This window comes from Pseudophryne corroboree, chromosome 1 (genome assembly GCF_028390025.1).
Source record: "Pseudophryne corroboree isolate aPseCor3 chromosome 1, aPseCor3.hap2, whole genome shotgun sequence".
In the NCBI taxonomy this organism is placed as follows: domain Eukaryota; kingdom Metazoa; phylum Chordata; class Amphibia; order Anura; family Myobatrachidae; genus Pseudophryne; species Pseudophryne corroboree.
In genome coordinates, this window is record NC_086444.1 from 1091767512 (window position 1) to 1091780549 (window position 13038).

The 13038-nt window shown below is 47.5% G+C and overlaps 1 protein-coding gene across 7 annotated transcripts in view; it reads left to right on the forward strand.

The window, feature by feature from the left end:
- PACRGL (parkin coregulated like) overlaps nt 1-13038 on the forward strand; it is a 162515-nt gene that overhangs the window by 116998 nt on the left and 32479 nt on the right. For all 7 annotated transcript variants that reach the window (XM_063921632.1, XM_063921624.1, XM_063921640.1 and 4 more), the window contains exon 4: nt 2689-2779. In XM_063921632.1, the coding sequence (XP_063777702.1) occupies nt 2689-2779 (91 nt within the window). The remainder of the gene's footprint in view (nt 1-2688; nt 2780-13038) is intronic.

Here is a 13038-nt window from a genome sequence, read left to right on the forward strand (position 1 = left end):
GACTTCTCTCCACATAAATATACTGGAGCTAAGGGCAATTTACAATGCTCTAAGCTTAGCAAGACCTCTGCTTCAAGGTCAGCCGGTATTGATCCAGTGGGACAACATCACGGCAGTTGCCCACGTAAACAGGGCGGCACAAGAAGCAGGAGGGAAATGGCAGAAACTACAAGGATTCTTCGCTGGGCGAAAAATCATGTGATAACACTCTCAGCAGTGTTCATTCCGGGAGTGGAAAACTGGGAAGCAGACTTCCTCAGCAGGCATGACCTCTACCCGGGAGAGTGGGGACTTCATCGGGAAGTCTTCCACATGATTGTAAACCGTTGAGAAAAACCAAAGGTGGACATGATGGCGTCCCGCCTGAACAAAAAACTAGACAGATATTGCGCCAGGTCAAGGGACCCTCAGGCAATAGCGGTGGACGCTCTGGTAACACTGTGGGTGTACCAGTCAGAGTATGTGTTCCCTCCTATGCCTCTCATACCAAAAGTACTGAGAATCATGAGAGGGAGATGAGTAAGAACGATACTCGTGGTTCCGGATTGGCCAAGAAGGACTTGGTACCCGAAACTTCAAGAGATGTTCACGGAAGACCCGTGGCCTCTACCTTTAAGAAAGGACCTGCTCCAGCAGGGGCCTTGTCTGTTCCAAGACTTACCGCGACCGCGTTTGACGGCATGGCGGTTGAACGCCGGATCCTGAAAGGGCATTCCAGATGAAGTCATCCCTACCCTGGTCAAAGACAGGAAGGATGTAACCGCAAAACATTTTCACCGCATTTGGTGAAGATATGTTGCGTGGTGTGAGGCCAAGAAGGCCCCTACAGAGGAATTCCAACTGGGTCGTTTCCTACATTTCCTGAAAACAGGACTGTCTATGGGCCTAAAATTAGGGTCCATTAAGGTTCAAATTTCGGCCCTGTCGAATTTCTTCCAGAAAGAACTGGCTTTAGTGCCTGACGTTCAGATGTTTGTAAAAGGGGTACTGCATATACAGCCTCATTTTGTGCCCCAGTGGCACCGTGGGATCTCAATGTTGTTTTGAGTTTCCTAAAGTCACATTGGTGTGAACCACTCACCACTGTGGACTTAAAATATCTCACATGGAAGGTGACGATGCTATTAGCCCTGGCTTCAGCCAGGCGTGTGTCAGAATTGGCGGCTTTATCATATATAAAGCCCTTACTTAATTTTTCATTCTGACAGGGCAGAATTGAGGACTCGTCCTTAATTTCTCCTTAAGGTGTTTTCTGTTTTTCACATGAACCAACCTATTGTGGTACCTGCGGGTACTAGGGACTTGGAGGACTCCAAGTTACTTGACGTTGTCAGGGCCCTGAAAAATATGTTTCCAGGACGGCTGGAGTCAGAAAATCTGACTCGCTGTTTAGCCTGTATGCACCCAACAAGATGGGTGCTCCTGCTTCTAAGCAGACGATTGCTCGCTGGATTTGTAATACAATTCAGTTTACACATTCTGTGGCAGGCCTGCCACAGCCAAAATCTGTAAAAGCCCATTCCAAAAGGAAGGGGGCTCATCTTGGGCGACTGCCCGAGGGGTCTCGGCTTTACAACTTTGCCGAGCAGTTACTTGGTCAGGGGCAAACACGTTTGCTAAATTCTACAAATTTGATACCCTGGCTGAGGAGGACATGGAGTCTCTCATTCGGTGCTGCAGGGTCATCCGCACTCTCCCGCCCGTTTGGGAGCTTTGGTATAATCCCCATGGTCCTTACGGAGTCCCCAGCATCCACTAGGACGTCAGAGAAAATAAGATTTTACTTACCGATAAATCTATTTCTCGTAGTCCGTAGTGGATGCTGGGCGCCCATCCCAAGTGCGGATTGTCTGCAATACTTGTACATAGTTATTGTTACAAAAATCGGGTTATTCTTGTTGTGAGCCATCTTGTCAGAGGCTCCTTCGTTGTTATCATACTGTTAACTGGGTTCAGATCACAGGTTGTACGGTGTAATTGGTGTGGCTGGTATGAGTCTTACCCGGGATTCAATATCCTTCCTTATTATGCACGCTCGTCCGGGCACAGTATCCTAACTGAGGCTTGGAGGAGGGTCATAGGGGGAGGAGCCAGTGCACACCACCTGATCCTAAAGCTTTTATTATTGTGCCCTGTCTCCTGCGGAGCCGCTATATCCCCATGGTCCTTACGGAGTCCCCAGCATCCACTACGGACTACGAGAAATAGATTTATCGGTAAGTAAAATCTTATTATTATACTCACAGCAGCCTCACTACACATGTGCAGATCAGGTTCTGCGATGTTGCTCGCAGTGCCCTAAGAGCTGCAGCATGATTGACATACTGCTGGCTGGGTATGCCAAAGCCATTGACTTTATCCTCGAATGCAGCTTCACTGTCTCCAGCAGTGTGATTTGGCCAGACATGCTGAGTAACCTGAGGGTTACCGGGATGTCCGATGGTCACGCAGTTGATCTGATGCTTCGTCATCGGACTCAGCAGCGGATCACATGAACCGGCAGTTGATGTCTTTTTACTTTAAGACCTCTCCTGAGCCTTTTACATATTATAGCACAGTGAATAAAAAGCTGCAGTGCCTGTTCTATAGCATCCACCTCTGAATCAGCCACTTAGCATCACTATACAGTGTTATATCATGTGTCCCAAGGACTATCCAAAAGTCACGCATGTACATCCTATTTTTCAGGCTGGTCCATGGTTCTGTAAAACACAAGTTGCAGTGGGAGCGTCCTCCAGAATCCATACCCTTTGACCCTCTTCTGATCACTTTAGCTGAGGTAATGTTTTCTTCACACTTATTCATCTCCTGCTGATCAGTTAGCTCATTTGCTGTGTGTCATATCCTTGCCATTGTGTGTGAAAGCAGTTTACTCTTAAGGCCCGTACACACTGGCCGACATATCGGCCGTTCTCTTGAACGCACGATATACCGCGGGTCCGTCGGCCAGTGTGTACGGCCGATACGTCTGTGAACTCAGTCATTCACAGACGTATTGCGTCGGCCCCGCAGCACAGCCGACGGCCAATATATCTACCGATATATTGGCGCGTCGCTGTGTGTGTACGGCGGTCGGCCGACCGCTCGCACACATGCTGCGGCAGCCGGCGGTGATTGACAGCTGAACTGGGCGCGCGTGTGTACACGCCCGCCCAGTTCATGACGTCAGTCCCTGACGGATCGGGCAGTGTGTATGCACAGCACACTGCCCGATCCGTCCATAGATATATCTGCAGATCAATTGATCTGCAGATATATCTTTCCAGTGTGTTCCCACCTTTACACAGAGCTCTGCCTACCTGTTACATATTGTACATATATTTTGTCGGATGATCTGCATATGTGAGATTGTGAGATGTGACCGACAGGACTGTGTACATATTCAGATTTATACGTAAACCCGATGGTTTATATATAAATCCATTGGTGTGGTGTCTGCGCAGGGGCAAAACACGTTTATCTCCTGTCAGCCACAGTATAGTCACATGATGTGACATTTTGGGGCGGCACCATTCTACCCCGTTTTGTAGTTGTGACGGGACCAGGGTCTACGTTGTTCGACGCAGATTTACTGGACCCGGGTGTCCGGATCCGACGGCCAATCTGAGTAAGCTTGAGCTTATGCAGGCTGGCCAGTGCCTAAAAAATATTGAATGTCTCTATGGTGATCCCAATGCAAATGCTGCAGGAGGCGTCTATAGGAGATAGATACCGCCTACATGCCTTTGCGAGATCCGAGTGCTGTGTCCTCGCACTCGGCTCTCGCAAATGCATATAGTAGGCCTCTGTCTCCTACAGATTCCTCCTGCAGCATTTGCATTTTAATTACACGGAATTGCACAGCTACTTCTTTGCAGCTGTGCGATTCCTTACAAACATGAATTAGGCCCTGTGTCTAATTATATGTTCCTACTCACACTTCCAACTTTGGTAGTTGGAGAATGCCCTGTTTATTCCGTGAGTACCAGCATTCTCCGACTTAGCTGCACACTGAATTGAATAGCTCAAGGACCTTCTTCCCGGCGCTGTTCGCGTTGAACTGTACCAAACCCTTTATGTGAGATCTGGCACTATCCAATTGGGAAAAGTACACATCAAATATTAGGTGCGAAAGATGTCTCTTTTTTGGGGAGGAAGGGGGGAAGGGGTGTTTCTCTCACATTTAAGGGGGAATTCAGTTGGCCACGGTAACTTTCTGTTGGCTTTTTGACCCCCATGGCACCTCTTGTCTGGGATTTATTTTTGGTACTTCATCAGGTTCTGAAAAATAATCCATGATAATTAGCCGTTTTTGCGAAGCCAGCAGTGAAAGCACATAGGTCCTTGAACTTATCATGGATTCTGTGTGTTTTCGCCTGAAAAAAGATAATTTCATGAGTGTAGAAAGTGGGCTCTAATTGAATTGCTGAAAGCAAAATTTTTGGGGCTAATTGATTACCCCTTCCCCCCCCTCCCCAAAATGTCTTGGATTAATGTGTGGCAAACCTTCAAAGCAGGTTTCTTTAGAATATTATCTATGCACATTAGATTCATATGAATAAATATTGAAATATTAAATAAGACAAACGGCAGCCGAGGGTAAAGTGAAGTTGCTGTGTGGCGCACAGTACCTCACTTACTTCTCGTCACCTCCTTCTCCTCTAGACCCTGAGGATAATTGGGGTCAGAATTATAATATATAGCCCTCTTGTACAAAACAGCATTTACCCTTACAGTATACGTTACCTTAAATGTTCATCTATCTAATATAGAATTCTTGTAATTTAATCCCATTGCTATATTACATGTAGGGGTAAATGTATTATAGCGGTAGGAAGGGACATCTACAAGATGTAGCAACATCTTGCCTGCCGAAGTGGTGGAGTGAAAACTCACCCCTCCGGCGATGCCTGTCTGAGCACACAACGCATCAGCCTAGGAGTAAATGTATTCTAGCGGCACGGATTGCCCCTGTCATGTACTGCATACCGGCACATTCATACATAGGGGAAAAGCGGTATATCATACGTAACGTGCACTGATACATACCACTTCTTCCCCATAACCATGAATGATACGTTGCCCCTTGTGACTACTAATTATTTAAGAAGTATTTCTCTAACGTCCTAGTGGATGCTGGGGACTCCGTCAGGACCATGGGGAATAGCGGGCTCCGCAGGAGACAGGGCACATCTAAAAAGCTTTTTAGGTCACATGGTGTGTACTGGCTCCTCCCCCTATGACCCTCCTCCAAGCCTCAGTTAGGTTTTTGTGCCCGTCCGAGAAGGGTGCAATCTGGATGGCTCTCTTAAAGAGCTGTTTGGAAAAGTTTTTTTTAGGTTTTCACTCAGTGATTCCTGCTGGCAACAGGATCACTGCAACGAGGGACTTAGGGGAGAGATCTCCAACTCACCTGCGTGCAGGATGGATTGGGATCTTAGGCTACTGGACACTGAGCTCCAGAGGGAGTCGGAACACAGGTCAGCCTGGGGTTCGTCCCGGAGCCGCGCCGCCGATCCCCCTTACAGACGCTGAAGACGGCAGAGACGGAGGTCCGGAAACAGGCGGCAGAAGACTTCACAGTCTTCAGAGAGGTAGCGCACAGCACTGCAGCTGTGCGCCATTGTTGTCACACGGCTCACTGACATGGTCACGGAGGGTGCAGGGCGCTGCTGGGGGCGCCCTGGGCAGCAATATAAATACCTATTTGGCAAAATAAATACATCACATATAGCCATTAAGGCTATATGTATGTATTTTAACCCAGGCCAGTTCTTAAAAAACCGGGAGGAAAAGCCCGCCGATAAAGGGGCGGAGCTTATTCTCCTCAGCACACAGCGCCATTTTCCCTCACAGAAAGGCTGAGGGGAAGGCTCCCATGCTCTCCCCTGCACTGCACTGCAGAAACAGGGTTAAAACAGAGAGGGGGGGCACTGATTTGGCGATATAAATATATATTAAATGCTATAAGGGAGGAACACTTATATAAAGGTTGTCCCTGTATAATTATAGCATTTTGGTGTGTGCTGGCAAACTCTCCCTCTGTCTCCCCAAAGGGCTAGTGGGTCCTGTCCTCTATCAGAGCATTCCCTGTGTGTGTGCTGTAAGTCGGTACGTGTGTGTCGACATGTATGAGGAAAATGTTGGTGAGGAGGCGGAGCAAATTGCCTGTAATGGTGATGTCACTCTCTAGGGAGTCGACACCAGAATGGATGGCTTACTTGTGGAAGTACGTGATCATGTCAACACGCTGCAAGCCGGTTGACGACATGAGACGACCGGCAAACAAATTAGTACCTGTCCAGGCGTCTCAGACACCGTCAGGGGCTTGTAAAAACGCCCATTTACCTCACGGACACTGACTCCAGTGTCGACGGTGAAGAAACAAACGTATTTTCCTTTAGGGCCACACGTTACATGTTAAGGGCATGAAGGAGGTGTTACATATTTCTGATACTACAAGTACCACAAATAAGGGTATTTTGTAGGGTGTGAATAAACTACTTGTAGTTTTGCCTGAATCAGATAAATTAAATGAAGTGTGTGGTGATACGTGGGGTTCCTCCGATAGAAAGTTATGGGCGGTATACCCTTTCCCGCCAGAAGTAAGGGCGAGTTGGGAAACACACCTTAGGGTGGATAAGGCGCTCACACGCTTATAAAAACAAGTGGCGTTACCGTCTCCAGATACGGCCGCCCTCAAGGAGCCAGCTGATAAGAAGCTGAAAAATAGCCTAAGAAGTATATACACACATACTGGTGTTATACTACGACCAGCAATCGCCTCAGACTGGATGTGCAGCGCTGAGGGGGCTTGGTCGGATTTCCTGACTGAAAATTTTGATACCCTTGACAGGGACAAGATTTTATTGTCTATAGAGCATTTTAAGGATGCATTTCTATATATGCGTGATGCGCAGAGGGATATTTGCATTCTGGCATCAAGAGTAAATGTGATGTCCATATCTGCCAGACGAAGACACGACAGTGGTCAGGTGAGGCAGATTCCAGACGGCACATGGAAGTATTGCCGTATAAAGGGGCGGTCCATCGGACCTGGTGGCCATGGCAACAGCTGAAAAATCCACCTTTTGTTACCCCGAGTCACATCTCAACAGAAAAGGACACAGTCTTTTCAGTCTCAGTCCTTTCGTCTCCATACGGGCAGGCGGGCAAAGGCCAGTCATATCTGCTCAGGGGTAGAGGAAAGGGAAGAAGACTGCAGCAAGCAGCCCATTCCCAGGAACAGAAGCCCTTCACAGCTTCTGCCAAGTCCGCAGCATGACGCTGGGGCAGTACAAGCGGACTCAGGTGCGGTAGGGGGTCATCTCAAGAGTTTCAGCACGCAGTGGGCTCACTTGCAAGGGGACTCCTGGATCCTACATGTAGTATCCCAGGTGTACATTGGAAATTCGAGATGTCTCCTCCTCACAAGTTCCGGAAGTCTGTTTTACCAACGTCTACCTCCGACAGGGAGGTAGTATTGGAAACAATTCACAGGCTGTATTCCCAGCAGGGGATAATCAAAGTACCCCTCCTACAACAAGGGAGGGGGTATTATTCCACACTATATTGTGGTACTGAAGCCAAACGGCTCGGTGAGATCTGAAATATTTGAACACTTACATACAAGCGTTCAAATCAAGATGGAGTCACTCAGAGCAGTGATAGCGAACCAGGAAGGGGACGATATGGTGTCACTGGATATCAGGGACACTTACCTACATGTCCAAAATTGCCCTTCTCACCAAGGGTACCTCAGGTTCGTGGTACAGAACTGTCACTATCAGTTCAGACGCTGCCGTTTGGATTGTCCACGGCGCCACGGGTCTTTACCAAGGTATTGGCCGAAATGATGATTCTTCTTAAAAGAAACTGGTACGCTTCCCTGATAAGGGCAAGGTCCAGAGAACAGTTGGAGGTCGGAGTAGCACTATCTTTAATAGTTCTACGACAGCACGAGTGGATTCTAAATATTCCAAAATCGCAGCTTTTCCGAGGACACGTCTACTGTTCCTAGGGATGATTCTGGACACAGTCCAGAAAAAGGTGTTTCTCCCAGAGGAGAAAGCCAGGGAGTTATCCGAGCTAATCGGAATCCTCCTAAAACCAGGAAAAGTGTCAGTGCATCAGTGCACAAGAGTCCTGGTAAAAATGGTGGCTTATTACGAAGCAATTCCATTCGGCAGATTTCACGCAAGAACTCTTCAGTGGGATCTGCTGGACAAATGGTCCGGATCGCATCTTCAGATGCATCAGCGGATAACCCTATATCTAAGGACAAGGGTGTCTCTCCTGTGGTGATTACAGAGTGCTCATCTTCTAGAGGGCCACAGATTCAGCATTCAGGATTGGATGCTGGTGACCACGGAGGCCAGCCTGAGAGGCTGGGGAGCAGTCACACAGGGAAAAAATTTCCAGGAAAGTGTGATCAAGTCTGGAGAATTCTCTCCACATAGATGGAGTTAAGAGCAAAATTATAATGCTCTAAACTTAGCAAGACCTCTGCTTCAAGGTCAGCCGGTATTGATCCAGTGGGATAACATCACGGCAGTCGCCCACGTAAACAGAAAGGGCGGCACAAGAAGCTGGAGGGCAGTGAAAAGACTGCAAGGATTTTTCGCTAGGCGGAAAATCATGTGATAGCACTGTCAGCAGTGTTCTCTCCGGGAGTGGACGACTGGGAAGCAGACTTCCTCAGCAGGCATGACCTCCACCCGGGAGAGTGGGAACTTCATAGGGAAGTTTTTCCGCATGATTGTGAACCATTGGCAAAGACCAAAGGTGGAAATGATGGCGTCCCGCCCGAACAAAAAACGGGACAGGTATTGCGCCAGGTCATGAGACCTTCAGGCGATAGCTGTGGATGTCCTGGTAACACCGTGGGTGTAACAGTCGGTGTATGTGTTCCCTCCTCTGCTTCTCATAACCAAGGTATTGAGAATTATAAGACATAGAGGAGTATGAACTATACTCGTGACTCCTGATTGGCCAAGAGGGACTTGGTACCCGGAACTTCAAGAGATGCTCACAGAGGACTAAGGGCCTGGGGAGCTAAGAAGGGACTTGCTTCAGCAGGTACCATGTCTATTCCAAGACTTACCGCGGCTGCGTTTGACGGCATGGCGGTTGAATGCCGGATCCTGAAGGAAAAAGGCATTCCATAAGAGGTCATACCTACCCTGGTCAAAGCCAGGAAGGAGGTGACCGCACAACGTCATCACCACATGTGGTGAAAATATGTTGCGTGGGTGAGGCCAGGAAGGCCCCACGAAGAAAATTCAACTAGGTCGATTTCTACACTTCCTGAAAACAGGAGTGTTTTGAGCCTAAAATTGGGGTTCTTTAAGGTTTTACGTTTCGGCCCTGTAGAATTTCTTCCGGAAAGAATTGACTTCAGTTCCTGAAGTCCAGATTGTCAAGGGAGTATTGCATATACACCCCTTTTTTGTGCCTTTAGTGGCACCGTGTGATCTCAACATAGTGTTGGGATTCCTTAAAATCATATTGGTTTGAACCGCTCAAATCTGTGGATTTGAAATATCTCACATGGAAAGTGAACATGCTGTTGACCAATATCTCACATGGACAGTGACCATGCTGTTGGTCCTGGCCTCGGCCAGGCGATTGTCAGAATGGGCGGCTTTGTCTTATAAAAGCCATATTTAATTTTCCATTCGGACAGGGCAGAACTGGGACTCGTCTCCAGTTTTCTTCCTAAGGGGGTGTCAGGTTTTCACCTGAAACAACCTATTATGGTGCCTGCGGCTACTAGGGACTTGGAGGACTCCAAGTTACTAGACGTTGTCAGGACCCTAAAAATATATTTATATATATATAGTTTAGGACGGCTGGAGTCAGAAAGTCTGACTTGCTGTTTATATTGTATGCATCCAACAAGATGGGTGCTCCTGCGTCTAAACAGACGATTGCACGTTGGATCTGTAGCACAATCCAACTTGCACATTCTGTGGCAGGCCTGCCACAGCCTAAATCTGTAAAGGCCCACTCCACTAGGAAAGTGGGCGCATCTTGGGCGGCTGCCCGAGGGGTCTCGGCATTACAACTTTGCCGAGCAACTACGTGGTCAGGGGAGAACACGTTTGTAAAAGTTTACAAATTTGATACTCTGGCTAAGGAGGACCTGGAGTTCTCTCATTCGGTGCTGCAGAGTCATCCGCACTCTCCCGCCCGTTTGGGAGCTTTGGTATAATCCCCATGGTCCTGACGGAGTCCCCAGCATCCACTAGGACGTTAGAGAAAATAAGAATTTACTTACCGATAATTCTATTTCTCGTAGTCCGTAGTGGATGCTGGGCGCCCATCCCAAGTGCGGATTGTCTGCAATGCTTGTACATAGTTATTGTTACAAAAATCGGGTTATTACTATTGTTGTGAGCCATCTTTCAGAGGCTACTTCGTTTTGTTATCATACTGTTAACTGGGTTCAGATCACAAGTTGTACGGTGTGATTGGTGTGGCTGGTATGAGTCTTACCCGGGATTCAAGATCCTTCCTTATTGTGTACGCTCGTCCGGGCACAGTACCTAACTGAGGCTTGGAGGAGGGTCATAGGGGGAGGAGCCAGTACACACCATGTGACCTAAAAAGCTTTTTAGATGTGCCCTGTCTCCTGCGGAGCCCGCTATTCCCCATGGTCCTGACGGAGTCCCCAGCATCCACTACGGACTACGAGAAATAGAATTATCGGTAAGTAAATTCTTATTTTTCTTTCCTGATTAGAATTTTCCATAGCCGTCTTTGAGATCATGCTCATCGCTCACCACTGCTAAAGTGCCTCTTTATGTTCTATTTTGCATACTGTGCACATTAGAGATATCACATCACAAATGATTGATTGCCATTTAGCATCAGAATACTATGTAACATCTGTCACCATGTTTTTTTGCAGCAATAAGGCTCATAGCTGTGTAATTATGTAGCGGCATCTGACGCCTATCACCCAGTGCCGGGAGTATTCATGTCCCATCACAACCAGTTTATGTATCTGTCAGGCGGGATGGCGTCTGGCTAGGTTGTGCTCTGCGTGTATCCTCTTCCTCTGTGAGGCGACATGAAGTCATGTTCTGTTTATTCCCTATATACATTTCCATCATGAACGTGTCATGTTTATTTGGAACCAGTCATCTGTATAATGTTTGTTTGTGAATATTTATGTGATATTAGGTACTTTGCTGTTAATACTGCGGCTATAAATTAACATTGAAAGGACACCCTTGGCAAGCTTGCAATATAATTGAAACTTCTATATAAACACGAGTTCTGTATTCATATACAGTAGATAATAGCTGTTTTGTGTGGATGTAATTTGTTACACGGTAAAAGATTTGCTGTTGGAGATGAAGCTGTTTCCTCTGTTCTTCTCTTCCCGAGTCTCCATACGCTGCCACCTTTCATTATGCTGCTAACATTCTGTAATTAGCACAAGTGTTGTCTATTGCCTGTGTAGCCGGAGCCATGCTGTGTGAGTGGTTGCAGCAACAGATGCCATAAAGTGAGAGCTTGTTGCTCTTAGTGTCTCTTATACACAGTGAGGGGGATTCAGACTTGCATGCAAGACGGCCACAATTACATTTGCATTGAGTACGCAGAACTAAATGCAGATATTCTCTATGGGGTGTATTCAATAACTGTCGGAAGCTGCCGTCTTCTCGGAAAGACGGCAGCTTCCGACAGTTTTAGGTCGGAAGGGGTTCCGACCTATTCATTACGGCCCCATTTTTTCTGACAAGTCGGGAAACCCGACTTGTCGGAATGCACGCTGATCGCGGCTTCAGCCGCCGATCAGCGTGTATTGTCGGAAGCGGGGCCAAACCCGACATGTTTTAGCCCCGTTTCCGACAATCTCAATCCGACTTTAAAAAAAGTCGGATTGAGATGAAGGAACTGAGATGGCGGGAGCAGTGGCGCTGTAGACATCCCCCCCCCATCCCCTCCCGGCGCAGCTAACCGCTCCCCCAGATGCCGCTTTCAGCGCAGCCACTCTCTGAATAGGGGTTGTCGGGTCCATTCCGACATCTGCATGTCGGAATGGACCCGACTCTTATTGAATATACCTTAAAGTGTAGCACCACCCCTATCCGTAACCTTGGTTTGGAGCAGTCATCAGTATCCGTGTGCCCTTGCTGCCTTTGGTGTAATAGATCCATCTAAAAAGAAACAACTACAGATGTAGCCTTCGTTATCTTGACTTTCTCCGCCTAGACGGGCGTTTAGTCACACTAAGGCGATAGCTTAGCTTGCTGAGTTTAATCACAGGCAGACGCGTTGAGGCGATACTAGATACTCCGCATGCATTACACATCTCCACCACTGGGTGGCTAATGCTCCACTAATCAAGTACTTTCGATCGTAAAGCGGCGGATTTATCTACAGCTCTGGCAATTGGTCAGTGACGACTGTAATGTTAATACCGTAGACGGTGACCAATGGTCAGACGGTGAGAGTTCTCAATATACAGTACTGTAAATACTGTAGTTTATACAGACACAAACGAACATGTTAAAACACTTGTGTATGCAGACGCAAGTTTGTGTATGGAGACGCAACTAATTGTGGAAAAGGAAGAATGTACAATGCATAAACACCGTGCTTTTGAAATACATGTACATGAGCGTCTGAGTTCCCTAAGGCATAATGGGGATGGTGGAAAATACCGTGCTTTTGAAATGTGAGCGTTCGAGTCCCCTAAGGCATAAACCAACACCAATGGGGAGTGGTCGCTGTTTGCAGTACTTTTATACATGATATTGGGAAATCTCTCATGAGGTGTCGTGGGCTAGCGATGAAGGCACCCACCTCCCACGCTGGGGGTCCAGGGTTCGAGTCCTGATTTTTTTGTTTGTTTTTATGTGTTCCCGTGACATTCACTTACAGTACATATTATTTCTCATACGTCCTAGAGGATGCTGGGGATGCTTCAAGAACCATGGGGTATAGACGGGATCCTCTGGAGACATTGGCACTTTAAGACTTTAAAAGGGGTGTGAACTGGCTCCTCCCTCTATGCCCCTCCTCCAGACTCCAGTTTAGAATCTG